Source organism: Ambystoma mexicanum, chromosome 8 (genome assembly GCF_040938575.1).
Source record: "Ambystoma mexicanum isolate Mex_15411 chromosome 8, UKY_AmexF1_1, whole genome shotgun sequence".
Lineage (NCBI taxonomy): Eukaryota > Metazoa > Chordata > Amphibia > Caudata > Ambystomatidae > Ambystoma > Ambystoma mexicanum.
This window is the reverse complement of record NC_090929.1, coordinates 724,501,753-724,526,158: the sequence shown is the minus strand read 5'-3', so window position 1 is coordinate 724,526,158 and position 24,406 is coordinate 724,501,753. Positions and strand designations below refer to the sequence as shown.

General features: G+C 47.2%; 1 protein-coding gene across 2 annotated transcripts in view; it reads left to right on the top strand.

Moving 5' to 3' along the window:
* The window catches only part of ECD (ecdysoneless cell cycle regulator), a 1,545,240-nt gene that overhangs the window by 1,278,953 nt on the left and 241,881 nt on the right, over positions 1-24,406 (top strand). For both annotated transcript variants that reach the window (XM_069610537.1, XM_069610538.1), the window contains exon 12: positions 13,603-13,670. In XM_069610537.1, coding sequence (XP_069466638.1) covers positions 13,603-13,670 — 68 coding nt within the window. The remainder of the gene's footprint in view (positions 1-13,602; positions 13,671-24,406) is intronic.

Here is a 24,406-nt window from a genome sequence, read left to right as displayed (position 1 = left end):
CTATTCAAGGAGGTTCTCCACAAGAGGGCAAAGCAGGTTCCAAGAATTGGGAATAGCTCAGTAGCACAGAATACCTCGATAAAGGAGAGTGGCCCTCAGGGGACACTCATGCATAAAAGTCTATGGATGTGCCAGGGTCCACCGGTAAGGGATGCAAGTACTTTCCGTACTCCGGACCAAACTTTGCCAGTCAAGTCCAGTTCGTTCGTGGGTTCAAATCCTGCAGTTATGCGGCTCTGGCGCTTTCAGGGTTTGCGTTCTGGGACTCAGTCCGTGGCGGGACAGTGGCAATTTCTCCACTCCTGGGAAAGGGATCAGGGCAGTTCCACTGCAGCTCGTCTTAGGGCACAGGGGGTCACAGCAGCAGCAAGGCACCCACAAAGATCGTCACCACAGCTGGGCGACATTGGACTGCGTATGCTCGGGTTCGGCGTACTCTCCTAATTCCAGACCTAGGAATGCTACTCGGCGGGAGAGTGCCTTATACCCAGAGCATACCGTCCCCAAAGGCTCAAGTCAAAACTCGAGACGGCGGTGGTTCCAGGGCAAAGGTCCCGTACAAGCTGGTCAGTTCACTGGGCGGTCGAGGAACACCTCCGAAAAGGCTTGCTTACAGGTTAAGCAGGAGGTGCAGAGAGTAGTTGGTCCCACTACCACCAACGGGTCAAAACGCCCTTGGAGGCCTTCTATGATCAATGAGAAGCAGGGGCTCAGACGGGACAACAGCGGGGTCAGGGTGCCAAACCTTCCAGCGGGTCACCAGCGGTTCCACGGATCTGCTTCTTTGGTTCAGGATACTTGGCTCCTTTTCTAACTTCTGAATATCGACATGGAATGGGCGTAAGGTGCCTTCTCTTATCCAAGATCTCCTTTTCACCAAAACGAAGAGAAACCAATAGGATATCTGCTCACATTCAGTCATCCCAGACTTGGACCAATCACGAACCACAGTGGTCCTAGTCATCCCAGCACATCAGACATCCTGGCACCCAGAATGTGTATTGGAACTAGACTGCTCCAGTTCACATTTTGGGCGCACACACACGAGGCATGCAGAAGCCTGTGAAACCTTCGATTTGCAGGGGGGTCTGCATGACCTACTAAGGAATTTCCCGGGTCGGCTCGACCTGGGAAAGGCAAAGGGATTAGATGGCCAAAGGACAGAACAATGGGCCTCGTGGCATGGCCATTTTGGGCACTGGCCACTGTCCTGGGCCAAACGCGGCAAACGAGAAAAAAGTCAAAAATGCTTTAAAAGTAACTGCTGCCACCAGCTCTGTCCTGGACACAATTGTACATACACCAAAAATCCTTCGAGGGTGTATAGGATCTTAAAAATGAAAAAGGGACCCTGGTGCACTGTACTGTAAATTACATTGTGCACTGATAAAATGTTACTAAAAGAATAGCAACAAAGTGGAAGACTAAGGGAAACAAAGTGTCCAAGTACTGACAGTCTTAAGGGCATGTCAGTTTCCCCATAACCAAACGAGCAAAAGCCCAGCGGAGAACAGCAGAAGGCTCGGCTCCACTGGTAAAAGTCAGGTTAGGATGGTCAAACAGCAAAAAGTTGGAGGGTTCACAATTGGTGGGAAAATTACCCATAAATGTAAATCTTTACTACCAAGCCCTCCAATGGAAAGATCTGCCGACAAATGCACAACAGCAGTGGTCCAACCAGGGACCACTGTGGGTCTGACTCATACATGCACAACCAGACATACTGTACCAGTATGCGGATTGGGACCAGACAGTCCTAGCCCACCTTGTGGGTCCCAAAAAACATGGCATGCACTAGCCTTCTAAATGTTCTGCTTTCCCAGGCAAATGCATGACAATAAAAGGGAATTCCTGCCTAAAGAAGGCCATAGAACAAAACGGCGAAAGAACGAGGGAAATATCTCATGGCCATGTTAGGTCACTAGCCACAGTTAGTTGTCAAACGCGGTAAACACGAGAGAGCTATCTAAAAATATAACAAAAATGGTCAAATGTAACTGCTGCCACCAGCTTGTCTTTAGGCACGTTTAAGAGTAACCAAAAATCGCAAGGTATCCCCATTGCATTCAAAGATGCCTTGGGCAATAGGAAAAAGTTACCCAAACGGATAGCAAAGTCAAAAGACAAAAGGGAAACATACTTTCGCAGTACTGACAGTCTGAAGGACTAGTTGGTTTCCCCATTACAAATGGGCAAAAGGACAGTGAAGTGAAGCTGAAGGCTTCAATTCACTGTAAAAAGTCAGGACAAGGTGTAAAACAAAAACAAAAGGTTTAGGGGTACATAGACTATGGAGGAACAGTTGCCTAAAAGAGAAATGTTCCTAACAGGGAGTCTTGGGTGAGACTTTCTTCAGTTTATCAGGAATTCATCTGACAACAGAGCATCACAGACTGGATGCATCTAGAGACTGGACAAGTTATTGGTTGTTGTATGAAGAAGCCAGTCATTCAAGTAAGAGAACAATGATATTCCCCCCCTAATAATGGTGCCCAAAATTGAATGCGGACAAAACAGAGGTGCTGGTGATAGGCCCCCGTTTGGATACCTCCTGATGGACCCCTTCTTTTTGCCCCCCTCATTTGGCCCATTCCTGCTGCCAGTACCCAGGGTTTAGGACTTAGCTTTCAAGATTTCAGCTGCCCTGCCAGTGCTGTAGCCCAGGTGAGTGCATTGTGCCAATCTGGGCATCGACAATTGAAAGTGCTTCGGAAAGTTCTTCCGTATCTGCCATTCCACCTACAGGCCCCTTGTTCTTCAGTTCTTTGGATTATTACAATCCTCTCTTCTTGGCACAACCTGCATACCTCATTCGACATCTTCAAGTTCTTCAGAATCTTCGGCTAGAATCGCTACTGAATCTTCTTTTGGAGTCCATACCTCCTGCATTCTTCAGTCACTCCATTGGCTCCTGGTGGGTAAACAAATTACCTTAAAATCTTTATGTATAATCCACTGCGCTTTCTAAGGTAGGGGTGCCGAATATCTTCAGCTGGAATTCCACCCATATGTGTCGTCTCGAGCACTTCACACTCAAGATGCTTATCTCATTCAGGTTCCTCGTGTCAAATATTCCTGTATTGGGGATCGTACTTTTTCAGTGACGGCTGTGAGACTGTGGAACCAGCTTCCACAGGCCCTTCGGGCCACTGAGAACTATCTTCTTTTCAGATGCTTATTGAAAACATTTATTTTTTAGATGATCTTGTTCTCGGCCAGATGGCCATCCAGTTACAGTTTTTTTGCGTCAAGATGCCTTTTTGGTGGACGTCGCGCGCTATAAATTCTGGTAACATAACATAATGCTACCAACATGTTGTGAATGTTTCTGATCACTCTGGTTGCCGCCTTTCAGCTAAAGGGGGCGGGGGGGTGATAAATGCTAATGCCAATTCTCCACTGGAAAATGAGGTATACATGACGGCATGGTCTGATCGAGATGTGGGAACCAGTCTATAGAGTCCAGGGAACCTAGGAAATCTGTTGAGAGCGAAAAATCCTCTGCAGAGTTTCCATCTTGCAAGTGATTGTTGATGCATAATGGTTTACCTGCTTCAGATCCAGGACACAACTAAACCCCCCCCCCCCAAAAAAGAATTGGGTACAAAGGAAATAGTAGAGTAGACTTCTTGACCTTTTTTAGATGCAGGCCCTTGCATTAGCATTTTTTTCTTCTCAAAGCTGCAAGAGTAAAAGGGCACGTAGAATGTCTGTATGCAGAGGCATGGTGGAGAATGTGGTTCTGTAGCCCATCGTGATGGTTACTGGCACCTTACAGTCTAGTGTAGATAGATCCTAAATGCCTTAGAAGAAACATAGTCGAACTACTACCTAATAATCAGTTTCGCTTGCTTAGACATTTTCTTTTTACTGGAGAAGGCACATTGGATCTTCCAGGCAACTGTGGGCAGTTGGTCTTCCTCTTGGCATAGTATGAGCCCTGATAGAGGAATAGCAAGGATTCATAGATAGTCTGATGATCACTGGCTAGATGAAGGAGAGGGTTCCCTCCCTTTCCCCATAAGCAGAATGTTTCATCACTGAACAGCAGCGCTTCTTGGCATGGCCATTTCCTGGATGCCCTCTTTTGAAAGGCATCAGTATTTAGTGGACACGCCTTCTGTTTTCCACTGATGTGCCCATGCATAAGGCCGCAGATCTCACACCAAATCTGAGATAAATGCCACTTGGTGAAAAATATTCTCAAGCAGGAGAGTAGTGGTCTCTGCCCTCATTGATGGCTGTAAATAGTTCCTGGAAGTCAGCAAACGAAGGCGGAGCCATATATATGTCAGGCAAGTGCTGGCTCAGAGTGAAAGATGAATCCTGCATACTTAATGTATTTTTTAAAGTTATTCAACTGCCTTGCTAAAAGAAGCCCTTATTTAAAGGTTTTCCGTTGACAGGCTGGATATGAACAAATCACTCTGTAAGAGGTCATCCAAGTTCTTTCTGCCCTTTCAGAATATATGGCTTTGCCTTAATTTTGTGTAGAATCTGTTTTATGGCACTACACATTCCCAAAGGATCTCATTTTCCACCGAAGACTTCAGATAAAATCCCATTCAAGCACTACTTGATGTGTGCCTGTGAAGACGGACAAAGCTCTTCCGAAGTGGCAAACCCTATCCTTTTGCTTACATAGGTGATAATCCTGACCCAAAACATCTTTATCCAGATATTTGATCTGTGATCCCCATTCAAATAAAGCCAATTATCTGAGGAAGAATCGGCCTCTGTGGAAGATAGTAAGAAGATGAAAAGTGGCCTTTCTACCTGGGGATCATTCTCTTCATCACTCCATACTTCCTACTTTTCTCACCATGGGCTCCTGATGCTATAGAGCCTAGAATTCTGCTGAGCCGCTTCTGCTAACGTAAAGTCATTGGGCCTCATTACACGGATGGCGGTAGGGATTTACCGTTACCGGTAATGGAATACCGGTAACGTTAAATCCCCATGCGGATCACGACCCGGCACACCGCTATTAGCGGCATCGCAAATTACGGTGCCACTAATAGCGGGCAGGCCGTGTGCGCGCGACCCTCCACCCCGTAAATTACGCCATGCCGCTATTAGCACAGCATCACAAGGCCAGTGGACATGCTAATAGCGGCATGGTAAATCCACTCAAACCCCTTACCGCCATGGTGCTAATACCGGCATCGCGGAGCACCCGTTAAGAGGAATGAGCAGTGTTCCCACCTGCCACAGGTGGACACAATCAGCACAGGTGGAGGCAATGGAGACTGTGGCAGCTCAAAAGGAGCACACCACACCCCTTCCCACACCCCTTCCCACACAAAGATGGTTCCAATACTGGCAGCAGTACATGGCCTGGGGGACCTCATTGCAGCGCAGCTGCTACTACAACAGGCAGCACAAAGGAGACGCAGGAGGAGGAGGAGGAGGAGGAGGAGGAGGAGGGCAAGACAGGCACAGCAAGCACCACAACGGCACCTATTCATACCACAGAGGCACCCACCAATCCCCAGGGTCAGAGCCAGTCCATGCAACCTAACCCCTGAGCAGATACACACCCTGTACCGTCTGGACAGGGTTACCATCACCAGCATCGTGGACATGATCCACGACGACATTGTGAGCCTCATAGACATCAGAACTGCCATCCCCCCGCTACTGAAGGTGGTGAGTGTGCTCCACTTTCTGGCCACAGGCACCTACCAGCATACAGTGGGACAGATGCATGGCATCTCACAACCAGTATTCACACGCACGGTGAACCAGGTACTCGATGCCCTCCTGAAGCATGCACCTGAACACATATCCATGCCACGGACTGCCCAGGAGATAGCAAACACAAAAGTTGGCTTCTATTCACTGGCAGGCATCCCAAGTTGCATTGGGGCCATCGACTGTACACATGTGGAATTGGTGGTCCCACATCACAATGAAGTAGTCTACCGGAACAGGAAGCAATTCCACTCTATCAATGTCCAAATGGTATGTGACGCCAACAAGATAATCACACATTGCTGTGCCCGATTTCCAGGATCAACACATGATTCCATGGTCCTGCGGAACTCAACTCTCCCACGCTACATGGAGCGAAACCCTGGACAACGTTTGTGGCTACTCGGTGAGTAGCAGGGCAAGCACATGGCAACGTGATTGGGGGGGGGGGAGAGAAACATACTGCAACTGGGAGTGATTGGGGGGGGGGAGAGATGGGGGGGGGGGGAGAGATACATACTGCAACTGGGTGTTGACTGTCGTCCGTAGGAGAAATGGACATACAGATGTACACCAATGTGCATCCGGGAAGGCCACGATGTACTTGGAATGAACCCACATGCAATTTGAAGCTGCACAACATCAATCCAGCAATGCGCCCTTGAATGCATGCAAAGGGATCACCCCTAGACATAGCACCTATAGCACCACTGAAGTGATGCCTCACAGCATGGCCACATTGGTGTCAGAATGACAGTACACTCGCAGTGTGGTACCAAATTTGCCTGGGACAGGGACACCTAAGACCTGGCCTCACCCAGGACATGTCAAATGCTGTTGGAGGCATTAATGTTGCATTACTACTTGCAGGGTCAACCTCCCCCTTGCACGTTGCTGCCACACAGACCATCTGCATGTATGCTGTCAATTCAGTACTTGGATCACAATGCAATGTCAATTAGTGTGATGTGAACAGGCCGCTCATGAGGTGAACAGTAACAGGACCCTGTTCATTCCCCCATACAGGTGATGCGGGCTATCCCCTGAAGACCTGGCTCCTCACACCTGTACGGAACCCACAGAACAGGCACGAGGAGGAATACAATCGTGCACATACCCGTACCCGCATCGTGATCAAGCAGACATTTGGACTTTTGAAGTCACGTTTTAGGTGCATTAGCAGGTCTGGTGGTGCTCTCCTGTATGGACATGAGAAGGTGGCCAAGATCACCATGGCATGTGTCATGCTGCACAATATGTGTATCAGACGGAATGTTCCACTGCCCCCTGACGTTGAAATAGAAGCACCTGATGAGGACGATGATGGTGATGAGGACGGAGGTGAAGGGGATGCAGGTCTTGCAAGAGGGGATGGGCAGGAGGGACGTGCTGTGAGACAGCATCTGATCAACCAAATATTCTGAGGAACATGTTTTCGTACTGTCACATGGTAATGGGGAGTCATGCACTGGTGTATGTTTACGAGCACACAATGGACCCTGTCCCCAATAAAGTACACACACACAATGAAGTTGTCCAAGCCAGTGTTTAGATCAGAAACCAGTGTATTGAGTAACATTAAGGTGTGAAAGTGCAAGTCAAAAAACATCCCACCACCCTCCCCCCCCCCCACAACAGACCCATAACACCCTTCCCACCCCCCCCACAACAGTCCCTCATGTGTTTGCCAGGTTTGCCCTGGCCTATGCACACATAGGGATCCCTATCGACCCCCTATTTTCAATTGTCCTCAGGGGGATTCAGAGGGTTGGCAGATGTGCGCCTGGTGGTGCGCGATGAGCGCCGGAGGGGGCTTGTTTGCCTCGACCCAGAAGATGAGGATGGGGCAGACTGGCCTTGTTGGGAAATGTGGCGGTCCATAGTGTCAGCCATGCGTACCAGGACCTCCCTGAGCCTCCCTATCTCATCGCACAGCCTGTTGGTGTTGGCGTCCATCCGCTCTGTGGAGTGCCTCAACGCCTCCACGATGTTCTCACTGCGATTGGCAGCCTCCTCAACATGCTGCCCAACCAGCACAGACAGCTCTTGTTGGCGCTGCAGGATGGTGGTCAATTGGTGGGCAGTGCTGGGTGAGTGTGCACTTGAGCCTGTGCCCTCGGATGCATCCACCACAGCAGGTGATGGCAACATGGGGGACATGATTGCAGGGACGGTGTCCTCAACTGTGGTATCAGACGCAGGGGTGTGGAATGGCACTGGCTCTGGTGATCCAGGGGGGCTTGGGGTGTGCATCTCCATGGCGTGGTCTAGGGTGTCCTCCAGATCGGATAGGGGGGCAGTGGCGGCTGCCTCACCAGTGGAGCTTGCCGCAGCTGATGGTGGGCCCTCAGTGGCTGGCATCGGTGCGGGTGGGTTCACCACCGGTGGTGGGGCCGCAGTTGGTGGTGCAGCTATTACTGCCGTGGCAGTGGCACTCCGACGAAGTTTGGCACTCGTCTGGTGCGGCCTGCCCCCCTTGCCCCTTGATGTTGTTGGGGTATCCGCCGGCTCCTGTGCCCTTGGCCTCTTGCATGTAGCTGTTGCCTGTGTTGCATCAGCGGCATCCTCCCCATCTGTATGTGAGCCTGTCAGGGGCGAGACGGGGGATGGCATTGGTTGCGTTTCAATTTACTTAATGCAGATTACATTAATAATGCAGTTGTGGCAATTGGGACTTAGTGGTTGTGGATGCAGGTGATGTGCCAGTTCAGTGCCTCATCCATGCATGGTAGAGTTTGGGACTTGTCTGTGGTGTTGTGTGCATGTGTGTGTGTGTGTGGGTCTGACACAGGCATGTTGAGGGATGGATGCATGTGTGGATGTGTGTCCATGCATGAGAGGAGTCTGTGCTCGCATATGGGGGGTACAGTACATTCACAGCGCATCCTGTCATGTGTACACTCACCTCCATCAGAAGTGGTTCCCACGCCGAGCTCCATGCTGCCTACTCCCTCTATTGACTCGACGGCAATCATGTTGGCGCACGTCTCCTCCCATTCCTTCATCAGGATTGGGGATCCATCTCCACCAGCACTGGCAATGCGGTGGTTCTCCGCCAGGATGCCCCTCACCCGCAGCCTGAGGTCGTCCCACCTCTTCCTGCATTCGCGCACAGTGCGCGTGCTGGTGCCCACTGCACTGACTTTGGCTGCGACCGCCTCCCAGATGGCTTTCTTCCTCAACAGGGTTGGCCGGCGCATGTCATTTGCGAAGACCACCTCAGCATTCTCCGCAAGGGTCTGTGTCAACATCACCAATTCCTCATTGGTGTATTTTTCTTTGCGCAGCCTGTCACTCGATTTCTTGAGTGCCTTGGGCATGATGCAGGTGTTCACAATTGTTTGGCACGGCTCACGAATCAAAACAGGTCCAGGGGGCAGAGGATGGCAATGGATTGTGTTTTTAAAGATGGCCGCCGGGCTCTTTCCCGTTCCGGCGCGATGACGCTATTTCCGCTTCCGCTATTTTACGGTCACCGCTAATAACGATGACCGCTAATAGCGGTGACCGCAATTTGCATGTAGCGTGAGGGCGGAGGTGCTATCTGCACTTTCGTCAAAGCCGGTAAGGGAGTTTTTTGGGACTTTTGCGGCATGGCGGTAGGGTCATTACCGGCATGGCGCTATGCTCGTGTCCGCGTACTCGTAATGGTGCGTAATTAGCGCGCTCTTACGAGGGCGGACACGTTAATAGCGCCATGCCGCTAATATGCGGTTTTTAGCGCACAACGTGTAATGAGGCCCATTGTATGGAAAAGCACAAAGTCTGCCCTGCTTAGTTTCCTCCCCAAAATACAATTATTTAATTGCTCATGGTTTAAAACAAACCTTTGCAATGACAGAACAATGATTAATTACAATACAAAAGAATAAAGCAAAAGAAACAACACTATTAAAACAGAGATAAAAAGAAATAAAAATATCATTAAAATATGCAATTCATACAACACATCTTTAACACATCTAATCAGTTACTTTTAAAAAAAATCAATTCCAAACATTTTAAAATGGATATATTAAGAGAAATGTCATTGCTATTTAAAATTATAGACCAAAACAGTTCTGTATTTAGAAAACATTAATCAGAGACAAATCTGCCCAAAAATTCATAACGTAACTCAATAAGGGCATCACAAACAATTACAAGGTGAAAGTGTCTCTACATCCTCTGTACAAAACCTACAGGTACGGTCATTCCTTTGGATTTTCTCCCTAGCACCTATTACCTCTGTACTAGTAAGTACATTTAGTTTAAAACACAACATATCATGTCTTTGCTTTCTAGAGGGATGCTTTTGTAGATAAAGTTAAAACATTAGAAGCTTTAAATTCATATTTAAGATCGTAAAAAAAGATAATTCATTGCTAAAGCCTGGTTTTTGATCCAATCAGATTCAAATATAAGATTGTTTCTCTATTTGGAAAAGAATGAGATCCTCAGTCATTAAATTGTAAGTGCCTAACAGTGCATTTGTTGAATAATTCCACTCAGATAGTACCTTGCAGGACTTCTGAACCAATTCAGATCTTAAGGCAAAAAATATATAATTTCCAGGAGGCAATAGGAGTTCTCAGTTGAAATCCTCTCCAAAATACTGTTTTCCGAACGGTATGGAACTTCTCTCAACCTGGGAATCTTTCTCAGAAGTTTTCTGGGGAGGGCTGTGGGACGGGGTCAGGGGCCTGACCTTGTGAAGGGGGGATGGGGACCCCTCTCATCCTGGGGTTTAATGCTTACCAGGGTGCTTGCCAGAGCCAGTCCTGACCCAGATTGGGTTGAGGAAGTTTGTTAGACTTCAGTCTCTGTCCCTTCTACATGTACCTTGAAAAGTACATCTGCTCCTGCCGTACAACATGCTGGCTAGTGTTTTTTTCTCTTATACCTCAGGACCGCAGGGACAGGATTCCTTGCAGCAGGGATTGTACAGCTCACCAGCTGCAGATGCGCCGGTGAACAGAAAACAAGCGGGATGACGCCCAGTACAGACCAGCAACCCAGACGCTTCTACAATGAAGAATACAGACTCTGAAATGTACTTGCTAGCAAGCCGTCAATGCAGAATGCCGGCGGACCCTCATTCAAAAAGGGGATGGGCATTACTTCAGCTTTATGGTTTCTCGTCTCTGTAATTTGGCCTCTGATCTGGCTGGTTAATGGTAAGGGCCTAAAGGCAACCACCTTGACTCTCTTGCTCCCTCACTGGGTCTTGTAGCTGGATCCTAATCTGTGAGTGGAGACTTGGAGATGATGAGAGAGAGAGAGAGAGAGAGAGAGGGACTGGCCTTTGTGGAATCCTATTAAAGCATTCCACAAATACCCTTGAAACTGTCTTTGAGAGTTGGTGTGTTCTTGAGGCCATCATGACATCTTTTATATTGTTTCTGTGGCATTTCCCTAGTCAGGAGGGTGGTGGCCGCTCCCATTTCTTTTGAGCTAATACAATGAGTCTTGAGTGGGAAAGGGATTGTACCTGGCAGGCCCCTCAATGGGATAGGACAACATATAATAATCAAGAAAGGAGATAGAAAATGCAATATATAACAATTTCAGGGGTGACTCGTAACTTCGCCCAACAACACCTGGTGCAGAAAAAAAGAAAAAATGGTACTAGGTAGTTTTAGTCTAAAAATACAAATTTGATTTTATTTCATGGAAAAATACAAATCTAAAATATATTCAAAACACCCAACCAACACTGGTCTGATACACACAACATATACATAAACATAACATTTCAACAATACTATACTCTGAACATAACATATAGACACAATGAGACACCAAATAACATAATGCTCTAAATATTGTGTCTACAGAAAAGAACCCAACATGTTTCTGTCCTTAACACCACTTCGGTAGGACATCTTGGGTTGGGTGGAGTTTCTTTTTAAAAACTGTTTTTAAAAGACAGAAGTTGCATTTATCCAATTAACGATCTATGCAACACACCCAAAGATAGAGACAAAAAGAAGACAACGTGAGTTGCCAAACGAATTATATTAGGAATAAATCCATATATCAGTCACAACTATGATATTCAAAAGTAATGAATCATTGTGTGCATTTGTGAACACGCAAACATTATTTTACCTACTTTTTATGCACAGTAGAATTACGTTTATTGGAAGAAAAAATGTATTAGCCCTTCTCAATAGGACCTTCGCTTCCTCAATGCTCCCCAAAGTGGGCCAGAAAAGCAACACTGCAAGAAAACAAACAAAACACACCTTCAAACTATCCAGTCGTTTAAAACTCCAATAGTGCATACCTACAAAAAAATAAAGAAACAAAACCAAATGTAATGGCTCATACCTTAATTTGTGCAAGCAAACAGTATTCAAAACAATAAAAGGACATAGATGTCTTCTTCCGCCACAAATCGAGTGGGTATCACCGAATTAATTTAGCACCCACGTTGTCAGCTCTTATTCCTTTAAAGCAAAGAGAAAGGTTCTCCCTCAGTTACTATTGCCGCATCACACTGCATCTATCAAGAAAGTCCACAGCTTAATGACCCACGCATGTTTTTATATTCATCAGATAGCTTTCTCAATATCTTTATCAAGAGACACCCAGCATGGAAACATACCCCAAGTGTAGGTATTTACACACCGTTCCTGTTACAGTGGAGTTATGTTCACCTTGCAGTGGGTGTAACACTTGTGGTGTTTGTATACCTGTATTATATTAATGAGGCCCTTCAATGTGCCATTTGAGACCACAGGATAAACTCAAGGTAGAACTTTTGGTGCACTAGGTAGTATCATACTGCCCATCAGTTGTGGGTGCAATAGGCAGTATCATGCTGCCCATCAGGTAAAGGGGGGAACTTTCTTTAAACTGTTTGTTTTAAAGTTTACCTTGGTAGTGTGGACATTTCTTAAAAGTCAATCCTGGGAAGAAGGAGAGGGGTGTTGGGGTGATAATCTTATACTGTTACATAATTAGGATAGTATTTGTGTAATGTTACACACTGTTTCCTGGCTGGCTCTACAGAACTTTCATAAAATAAAAGTAGCGTTCTGATCACTTATATTTACAAAAGAAGAGCTGTAAAAACAGACCCACCCCCCAAACGCTACAACTGCAAGCAACAATAGGTTATGTAAATATATGTTGGCAAACTAGCTTTTTAAAATGTACAGATAACAGACAACTTTTATTATGCAAATCTTAATAAACATTTGTTTTAAACCAATTCAGTGCTTTGGAAAAGCTCTTTGTAACATTGGATGTTTTAGCTTTAGTCAGGTTGCTTTACAAATATGACAGATTGTATGCAAGTTTCAAACATACTGAAGTAGGATTTGCCCCAAACATTTGGAAAATGTAGGTATGTAAAGATTGTGTGTCACCAGTGATTCCAAGCAAATGGTCTGGACTATTCTTTCTATGTAGCTTATTAATATACTTGGATATAAATATTGTCAAAATTCCATGATAGATTTATCTTCCAATGCACAACTTCCTTTAGAGATCGTCATTGTATTTGAAGCTTTTCTAAACATGTAATCCCTGAAAAATGTGTTCAGCTGTTATTCTGTGCTAAAGGAAGTGGTTAGTAAAGTGTAATCTTAAAAGCAGGCAGATAATTTCACTGGCCATAACCGAATGAGTTCTTTTTTTAACTAACTAGTACCACTTATCTTGCCCTTTTTTGGGAACATGGCCAGCCTGTTGAAAGGTATCCAGCATTGCAAGCCAACAAATTGTTAGACATTAAGTGAAGACCGATTTAAGGCAACCTGCATTATGAAACAGGTAACTGGTTGTTGATTGACTCTCATGGGGTACACACTCTAGCATTTGACTCAGGGGGTGTACCTGACACTTCACAATGAATGCATTAAAAAGTTGTAGTTGGAACTATTCACTTTTGTTTCATCTTGTATCTCAACTAATGTTTAGGATTCCTACTGAGGCTCCGGTCACGTTTGATGTGGATGCTTTCACCAATGCTCTAGAAAAACTTTTAGGTGAGTCTATTGGAATGCAGACCAACTTCTAAAATGTGCTTGCTTTTATGCAATTTTAGTCATCTGTGACTGCTTAGTCCGGCTCAACACCCAGTCTTGTTGTGCCCAGGAACCCCTATTGTTTGGGTATTGGATGATAAGGTGCCTTCGTTTACACATGTATTTTCTTCTTGTGCTTTTCTTCCCACATTTCCACACTCCCCCAGCCTCCTAGGTCTGTTTCTTCCCCCAGCCTCCTAGGTCTGTTTCTTACCCCAGCCTCCTAGGTCTGTTTCTTACCCCAGTCTCCTAGGTCTGTTTCTTACCCCAGCCTCCTATGTCTGTTTCTTCCCCCCGGCCTCCTGGGTCTGTTTCCCTCCTGGCCTCCTGGGTTTGTTCCTCCAAACACACCCCCCCTCCATTCCCCCAGCCTCCTGGGTCTGTTTTCCTTTCGCTTTGCGGGTCTACTCTCGACCAGACCAGTTCCCTCACCCCCCCTGCACTCCATCCACCTGCCCCCTGGGTCTCCCTCACACCCCCTGTCTCCTCTATCTGTTTCCTCACCAGCATCCTGGGTCTGTTTCCCTCCATACCCTGACCTCCTGGGCCTTTTCGCCCCACCCCTGGCCTCCTGGGTCTGTTTTCCTCCCGCCACATTGGTCTACTCATGACTAGATGAGTTTGCTGGTTCTAATCTCTACCATACCGCCTCCTGGGTCTAATCTCGACTAAACTAGCCTCCTGGGCGTACTCTCGACCAGACAAGCCTCCTGGGTCTACTCTCCTCAAACCACCTAGGTTCCTCCTCCAGGGCACTTTCACCTGTTCCTGCTCCCTATGCATTTTTGGCAACTACAAATGACCTCTGTCTCCGGACTCCCATACTGCTAGACCGAAATGTCGGCTTTTTATAGGGCTTTAGTCCCGCTTTCCAGCCTGTATCAGGTGAAAGGGGATTCTGGAATGTTACTGCAGACAGCTGGCTGGTGAGCCCCACTTTTGACGATGTTGGACTTTTTGGCATGTCTGATGTTGGACTTTGGGCTGGGTAGTCCCTCCACTTGGGAGGTTCTCTCTCTGGTGCTCATGCCCTAACCATGCCTCTCGGATGGACTCATTTAGCCTATCTGTTCTTAACTGTAGACAGTGAAGGCCTTGTGAGATGGCTCGCTGATTGCCTGTTGAGCTTCCTGTTTCAATTCAATGCCCTCTCTTAGCCTCTGTCAATTTATAGGGGATTCCAGCACCTGCACAAGGGGAACCAAGTGTGCCTACCGGTCTTTAATTTCCTTAAAGGGGTACTGTTCTGAGTAAGATTACCATTGTAACAGTCCCCTGCCATGTCACTTGGTCTAATTGAGGGCGACCGGGAGATCTTCAGGGATGCAATGTAGTGACTCCCATAACCAGACTTAGTCACAGGAGTAATAAAGTTCTTGCCACAAACATATGGAAAAAACACCATCAGACAAGTGAGTGATGTTTAAAAAAATAAATAGATCAACTACAAACAAACCTGTGGTATGTCTCCTTAGTAGCCCCCTTGACATAAGGCTTAGTCACATCTCTAGTCAGGATACCTTTAATGAAAAGAAAGTCCCTTCCATGTTCCCATTCTTGGGTGAGGTTGAGTCAGGGCATTATGTTCTTTCACTATTCATTTGGACCCTTTGTAGACTTCCCTTCTGGCAACATGAATTATTGATTGATTGATTGCATGCTTATAAAGCGCCGAAAACACGCATGCATCCGGGCGCATTACATAAAACGCGTAAATACAAAACAGGACAAAGCAAAATGTACTCTAGCCTACACTGATTGGCAAAACTTGGATCTTGAACATTTTCTATTTGAAAAGGTGGGTTTTAAGGTTCTTTTTGAAAGCCAGATAACTTGGCTCCAATTGAATGGCTAGGGGTAAGTTATTCCAGTATTTGGCTGCCTTTCCTGGAAAGGCTCTGCCAGCACCAGTGACTCGGTTAGAGAAGGGCACTATTTATGCCGGTGCGGTACCATATAGGCACCCATGCACCAATGTGAGGGCTTTAAAGCGGGACCTATCCTCAATTTTAAGCCAATGCAGAGCGCTCCTTTCGGTGGAGACATGGCCGCTTTTCTTCATGCCTTTGGTAGCACGTACAGCATTATTTTCCATGTTCTGGCATCTCTCTATGCAATTTTTTGAAGCCCAGAGCATGAGAGAGTTACCATAGTCCAAGCGGGACAAAATGGTTGTGTTAGGGAGAATTCTCTGTTTAGGCTGAATTTCCCTACCTAGTGAGTCCCCCAGCAGCTTTGCTGGATTTCTGGAGTTTATTTTTTTTCTCCTGCCAAGAGTGAGACTCTTTTACCCTCACTCTTGGACATGTTGAACTGTGTTATCTTGGTTAAACCTTGTGTTGAATGGGCTATGGGGTCTTTTACTCCATAGGGCCTCATGTATTTTTGTGATGTGGGTTACACAGCACCCTCTGTGCCGTGACCCAGGAGTGTCCTAGGGACTCCCCAACATAGACTCCATACCCTGGGACTGACTACTGTCTCCCAGGGCATGTAAAGTCACCAAAGACTTTGCTAGTCTTGAATCCTGAACAGAACCAGTACAAACCATCATATTGTGGACGTACTGGCTGGGGCAATTCGATTGCCCCAGGGTCTGTTAGTCGAGGGGGCACGTCTCCGTCCCCCCTGATCGAGTTTTGGCTGGTGGCAGTGGAAACTACTTTTTATATTCGACCGCGAATATTTCCCTATGGGATTTCCCATTGTTTTAGGCTAACACATTTAATTATTTATTTACGGTAGCCTTAAACATCCCGCCGGTTTATATATTTCTTTTTATAACTCCGGTTGGGACTTTTTGCCAAAACTTGATTCTAAAATGGCGTTGGTGTTCGCCTCTGTAACTCTGACCCAAAGTGGAGCCCTTTGTTCCACTTTTGGCGGGCTTCTCCACAGAAGCCCTCCAAAGTGGTGCCACTCTGTCTGGGGTACTTAGGAGGGGTGGAGGGGGATTTAGGCACCCTGGACTGAGTTACCTTGGTAACTCAAGTCGCACTCCGTCCTGATTGGCCCAAGTGGTGAGCCGCCCGGCTCACCACTTAGCATGTTTGAGTGACAGCTAGGCTGGGTGAATGGGGGCTTGCTGCATAAAAGCAGGGCTTTGGGGACTGGGACTTCAGAAGTCGCCACAGGACCAAGAATCCGACGAGGGAAGAGCTGAGCCGACCTGCTTCGACGACACCACCCGGTGGAGCCCTGCTGAACCGTCTCACCACTTTTTCCCGACGACCGAGGAGAACTCTTAACGGAGTGGCTCCTTCCCTTAACTGGTGGGGACAACCAGTTTTCGCCTTCTTTCCGTTCTTTGAGGTATCTCGTGGCCGCCTTGCCTGTGCCAAGCACCCCGGCAACCGGAATACCACACTTTACCCCCCTACCGCGAAAGTCGGTACCAACCCTTTAACCGGAGGACTCCGCGGCTGGTTTCTTCCCGGGCAGTGCAACGACCCTCCTCTTCTGCTCTTCAGCGAGAACTTCTTCTCCCCTGACCGACGTCGAGCCCTGCTGCCACTGCCTGGAACAACTGCCACCGCTGGAGGATCCTTTCCGCTTAAGGTACTGTGTTCCGCCTGGCTTCCCTTGCCACCGACTGTACGGGGTAGATTTAGTCCCCGGCTTTCGAACCTGGGACTGCCTGGGACACTTTGGCTAAACTTTCTGAGCCACTCTAAAACTCTTTTTGACTCTTTGCAAGACTTGAATCTCTAACTAACAGTGTGATCTTGGGCACCTTTTCGCTCCGGCTACTCTAAGAGTGGGCCCTGCCTAGTGACTTTTGCTCACCTGTGACTTTGTGCTTCTTTAAGCCTATTGCAAGTGTTCTGGACCTTAGAGTGGTGTGTTTAACCCATTTCTGCTTTTTCTCTCCCTTTCTTGGAAACTACTAGAGTGTCATCTAACGTTAAGCACTCACCTCTGTTTTAATTAAGTGGTGTTAACCTAGAGTTGTCTAGATAGGAGAAAGGATTGAATCTACTTTCATTATAACTGTGTTTGAAGTGTTTACTATATTGTGCTAGAGTGTTTTTAACTTATGTGTATTTTAAATAAATAACTATATACTTTTGAAACCAAGCTCTGGTCAGTGTTTGCTTGTGCTATTGTGTTTTGGTACATATTGTGTATACTTTGCATACTGCCTAACTCTTCTTGAGAGAAGTCTGACTGCTCAGCCACAGCTACCAGGTAAATCTGGGTGGTACAGACTGCTACCAAAGGGGTTTACTGCTCTACCTGTAGTCTTAAATCTTTTGCAGTGTTCCCCAAGGGAACTGCACAGGTTTCTGCCTAACACTGGTGTACAGCGGTGGGATTTGTATTGAGTATACACTTTATTGTGCTTTAGATACCTTAGTGCAACTAACCACAAAGCTTAGCACTGAAAAAGTAAAACCTCTAACATGTCAGTTATAGAAAGCTATAGTCAAGAGTCCCTTGCAGCCAAAACTGCTGATTGTTTAAGAGTGCTCTGTAAACATAAGGATCTCCTGACTAAGGGCAAGAAAATGGAGCTGATTGAAAGATTGTTAGCTAACCAAAGTCTGGGTGATGGTTCAGAGGAACCTACCACTCCAGCAACTGTAGATGACAGTGTTGAAGTTAACATGGAGCAAAATGTTGATGATTCTGAGGAAGAGTCAGAAGAGGAGGGTGAGGCTGTTGTAACTGTCCCCCCTAGGCCTCTGCCTGCTCTACCTGCTGTGCCTACTGGACCTTTACCAGGTCCCACATTTAGTCCTCAGTACTTTGAACTGGAGAAAATGAAGCTAGAATTGGAGTATAAGAAACTTAATGCTCAAACTGACAAAGAACTAAGGCTAAGGGAAATGGAGCTCAAGTATGACTTAGAAATGAAGAAATTATCTGTTGAGAATGTTTCTCTCTCTGGCTCCTCTAGAAGTTCCAGTCCTAAAAGACCCCGGATGCCTAAAGAATTGGTTGGTATGTATGAGCCTAAGTTGGATGTGTTGGATTGGTTGTCTCTGTTTGAATATAATCATGGGCTCCAGAACATCACAGGAAATGACTTACTCACCTGGTTGTTCTCTAGGCTTCCCCCTGTTGCAACTGATGTGGTAATGGAGATGGGGGAGGAGGATAGGAAGGACTATGAATGTGTGAAACTAGCTTTGATAGCTAGGTTTGGGAAGACCCCTTCCCAGTATCTTAAGAGGTTTAGGAGCCTCAAAAAGCATGATGGTACCCCTTGGGCTACCTGGGTGAATGAATGTTTGAAAAACTTAGAGGGATGGATTAAGGGTTACAAGGTGAACACTTATGAAGGTATGAAGAATTTGTTTATGTTGGAGACTATTTATGATGCCTGCTCTCCTGAGCTCAGACAACACTTGGCTGATTCCAGGGAATTGGATTCCCGGAAACTAGCTAAGGCTGCTGACTTGTGGGTTGCCAACAGGGCCACTCACAAGGATTCTGGGGTAACTCAGAAGAAGGATGGGGAAAAACAGTCTAAGAAGGACTCCAAAGAGAATTCTAATACTACAAATTCCAAAGAGGGCCCCAAACAAAACTATAAGGGTAAGCCACAAGGGAAACCAAATCAGGCTAGTGTACCTTCTGGTCCCAGACCAGAAGGAGGTCAGAACAAGCCTCCTTTCCAGCGAGCCTTTGGCTCATGCTTTGTTTGTAAGGCTACTGACCATGTGAAAGGAGATCCCAGATGTAAGGGTAAACCTTCAGGGGTCCAGCTTGCCTCCTTAGCCTTCGCTCCAGAAGAGGGAGTACATATGGCAAGTGGAAACTTTCTATTACTAGCTGATGAACCCACTGGAGTCTCAGCTAGTGTTTCTTTAGTCTCTCTGGGGTTGTGGGAGCAACAGAATTTAGATGTCTATAACTCTATCCCAGATAATACTAAAGAGTATTATAAGGACAGTGTCCAGGTGAATGGTCAGGAGACTCCTGCCATTAGGGACACTGGAGCCAGCATAACTGTGGTGGATGAATCATTTTTCAAGGCAGAGGATGTTGCTAAGGCACCCAAATGCCTCACCAAGTTAGCTGGTGGGCCTGTGCAGATGTGTCCCCAGTTACCAGTTCTCATCCAATGTAATGATATGGCTGTAAAAATACCTGTCAGTGTACAATGTGAAGTGCCAGGTAGGGTTCTGTTGGGTAATGACCTCAAAGCTCTTGGAGTTGTATCTCATACCCCCAGACCTCCTAGCAAAAGGTTTCAGGAACTCACAAAACCTGCAAGGGAGAAAACCCTGAGAGGGTTATCTCAGGAGATGATGACAGAAATCACTCCTCTACCACTGGAGCAACTTACTGCAGTAACTACCAGATCAGGAGCAAAGGGGCAACCCAAGACTCCTAGGAAAAAGCCAGCAGCAAGCACTCCAGTGCTTCCAACAAGGACTTCCCCTAGGTTGTCCAAAGTTACACCTGTAACTCCCCCTCCAGCTGAGGCTGAGAGAGAGGTACAACCCTGTGTGGTTGAGCTAGACTCTGAGGAAGAGCTAGAAGGAGGCCCCAACCTTATTGGAGATTTGGACCCTGAGGACCATCCTGAGCTGCAGTCTTTACTGGCAGAAGGTGGGCCTAGCAGGGCAGCTTTTCGTAAGGGGCAAAGAGAATGTCCAACTCTGGAGGGTCTCCGCCACCAGGCAGCTTCTCAAGCTGATGGGCAAGAGCCTGGGAAGTATAGGTTGCACTGGGAAGATGGCCTCTTCTACAGTGAACCCACTGAGTCTGAACCTGGAGACTACAAACGCCTTGTAGTCCCACAAGAGAACAGACAACAGTTCTTACAACTAGCCCATGAGATACCTTTGGCTGGCCACTTGAGTTTCAAGAAGACCAAGGAAAGGCTCTCACTCTACTTTTATTGGCCAAAGATGGGGGCTGAAGTAGATAGATATTGTAAGAGCTGCCATACCTGCCAGACTTCTGGTAAGGTTGGTTCCAAGAATGTGGCACCTTTAGTGCCTCTCCCAGTTGTGGGAGTCCCATTTGAGAGGGTAGGGATTGACATTGTTGGTCCCCTTGATCCTCCAACCTCCTCAGGCAACAGGTTTATCCTTGTTGTAGTAGACCATGCTACTAGATACCCTGAGGCCATTCCTATGAGGACTGTTACAGCTCCGGCTGTGGCTAAGGCCCTCCTTGGTATTTTTACCAGGGTTGGGTTTCCTAAGGAGGTAATCTCTGACAGGGGGTCAAACTTTATGTCCCACTACATGAAGGCCATGTGGAAAACCTGTGGAGTTACCTACAAGTTCTCAACCGCCTACCACCCTCAGACAAACGGGTTGGTTGAAAGGTTTAACAGAACCATGAAGAGCATGATAGGTGCTTTGGAAGAACCCCTTAAGAAAAAGTGGGACCTTCTACTGCCATGCCTTCTCTTTGCTTATAGAGAAGTCCCTCAGGAGGGAGTAGGTTATTCTCCCTTTGAGCTTCTCTATGGCCATCCAGTCAGGGGTCCATTGGCCCTGATTAAGGAGGGGTTGGAAGGTGCTCCTCCCCTCAAGCCAGTCAGAGTGACTGACTATGTGATAGGTCTCCGGAGGAGAATGTCACACATGATGGCAGAAGCAAGTGACAACTTGAAAGCTGGTCAAGCCCTGGTCAAACATTGGCACGACCAGAAGGCTAACATGGTTGAGTTTACTCAAGACCAGCTAGTTCTAGTTATGCTCCCAACAAGGCAGAGGGCCTTGCAAGACAAATGGATGGGACCCTTCAAGGTTGTGGGAAAACTTGGAGAGGTCAACTATCTGGTGGATCTGGGCAGACCCAGGGAAGCTCCTAGAGTCTTCCACACCAACCGACTAAAAGCCTACATCTCCAGACCTGATGTAGGAGCCTTGCTCCTAGCTTCAGCTGCAGAGGAGGAAGAGAGTGAATCTCTCCCTGATCTCCTCAGAGGTGTACCTTTAGATGAAAAAGTTGAAGGAGTCAATCTCTCTTCAGACCTGACACCTGAGCAACAAGAGGAGTGCAAATCTATGTTAAATCAGTTTGCCTCCCTGTTCTCACTGTCACCAGGCTTGACCCCTTGGGGCCAGCATGAGATACTCACTGGTGACTGTCTGCCAGTCAAAAGCAGAGGATACAGAATGTCAGAACATATCAGAGCCCACATCAAAGGAGAGGTCAAGAAGATGCTTGATCTCGGGGTAATAGAGCCCTCTACTAGTCCATGGTCTAGCCCAGTTGTGTTAGTACCAAAGGCAGGATCCAAAGACTTGAGATTCTGTGTGGACTATAGAGCTCTAAATGCAGTCACCAAGACTGATGCCCATCCTTTGCCCAGGACAGATGAGTTGGTGGATAAACTTGGTGCAGCCAAGTACCTCAGCACATTTGACCTGACGTCAGGCTATTGGCAAATAGCCCTGACAGACCATGCCAAGGAGAAAACTGCATTTTCAACCCCAGTTGGCTTGTACCAGTTTAAGGTCATGCCTTTTGGACTGAAAAATGCACCTGCCACATTCCAAAGGATGGTGAACCAAGTTCTGGCTGGGATGGAAGATTTCTGCATGGCATACTTGGATGACATTGCAGTCTTCAGCCACTCCTGGGAAGAACATGTGAACCACCTAGGACATGTGTTGCAGGCTCTGAAACAGGCCCATTTGACAATCAAAGCCAGTAAGTGCCAGATTGGTCAAAGTAAAGTGGTCTACCTTGGACATGAGGTAGGAGGTGGAGAAATAAGGCCTTTGCCCAGCAAGATTGAAGCTGTGCAAAATTGGACAACACCAACTACTCAAACCCAAGTGAGAGCTTTTCTAGGCCTCACTGGGTATTACAGGAATTTCATTGAGAACTATGGGACCATAGCTTCTCCACTGAATGTAATCTCCTCTCCCAAATTCCCAAAAAAGGTAAAATGGAATGAGGAGTGCAATCAGGCCTTTGAAAAACTGAAGAGAGCTCTTTGCCAGGCCCCAGTATTGAGAGCTCCTGACTACCACCAACCTTTCATTGTACAAACTGATGCTTCCAATGTAGGTATAGGTGCAGTTCTAAGCCAACTGGATGAGAAGGGTAGGGAGCACCCCATTTGCTTCATCAGTAGGAAACTGAAGGATCCTGAGACAAGGTGGGCAACTATCGAAAGAGAATGCTTTGCTATTGTGTGGGCACTGAAGAAGTTTAGGCCATACTTGTATGGTTCTACTTTTGTTATTCAGACTGACCACCAACCCTTGAGATGGTTAATGCAAATGAAAGGGGAAAATCCAAAACTATTGAGATGGTCAATCTGCCTGCAAGGGTTTGATTTCACCATTGAGCACAGGTCAGGGTGTCACCATCAAAATGCTGATGGACTCTCTAGGATGTATATCATCGACTAGAGGTATGAGGTTCATCCAGGAGTGGATTAAATCCTCCTGTCCCTTAGTCTGGGGGGGGCGAGTGTTAGGGAGAATTCTCTGTTTAGGCTGAATTTCCCTACCTAGTGAGTCCCCCAGCAGCTTTGCTGGATTTCTGGAGTTTATTTTTTTTCTCCTGCCAAGAGTGAGACTCTTTTACCCTCACTCTTGGACATGTTGAACTGTGTTATCTTGGTTAAACCTTGTGTTGAATGGGCTATGGGGTCTTTTACTCCATAGGGCCTCATGTATTTTTGTGATGTGGGTTACACAGCACCCTCTGTGCCGTGACCCAGGAGTGTCCTAGGGACTCCCCAACATAGACTCCATACCCTGGGACTGACTACTGTCTCCCAGGGCATGTAAAGTCACCAAAGACTTTGCTAGTCTTGAATCCTGAACAGAACCAGTACAAACCATCATATTGTGGACGTACTGGCTGGGGCAATTCGATTGCCCCAGGGTCTGTTAGTCGAGGGGGCACGTCTCCGTCCCCCCTGATCGAGTTTTGGCTGGTGGCAGTGGAAACTACTTTTTATATTCGACCGCGAATATTTCCCTATGGGATTTCCCATTGTTTTAGGCTAACACATTTAATTATTTATTTACGGTAGCCTTAAACATCCCGCCGGTTTATATATTTCTTTTTATAACTCCGGTTGGGACTTTTTGCCAAAACTTGATTCTAAAATGGCGTTGGTGTTCGCCTCTGTAACTCTGACCCAAAGTGGAGCCCTTTGTTCCACTTTTGGCGGGCTTCTCCACAGAAGCCCTCCAAAGTGGTGCCACTCTGTCTGGGGTACTTAGGAGGGGTGGAGGGGGATTTAGGCACCCTGGACTGAGTTACCTTGGTAACTCAAGTCGCACTCCGTCCTGATTGGCCCAAGTGGTGAGCCGCCCGGCTCACCACTTAGCATGTTTGAGTGACAGCTAGGCTGGGTGAATGGGGGCTTGCTGCATAAAAGCAGGGCTTTGGGGACTGGGACTTCAGAAGTCGCCACAGGACCAAGAATCCGACGAGGGAAGAGCTGAGCCGACCTGCTTCGACGACACCACCCGGTGGAGCCCTGCTGAACCGTCTCACCACTTTTTCCCGACGACCGAGGAGAACTCTTAACGGAGTGGCTCCTTCCCTTAACTGGTGGGGACAACCAGTTTTCGCCTTCTTTCCGTTCTTTGAGGTATCTCGTGGCCGCCTTGCCTGTGCCAAGCACCCCGGCAACCGGAATACCACACTTTACCCCCCTACCGCGAAAGTCGGTACCAACCCTTTAACCGGAGGACTCCGCGGCTGGTTTCTTCCCGGGCAGTGCAACGACCCTCCTCTTCTGCTCTTCAGCGAGA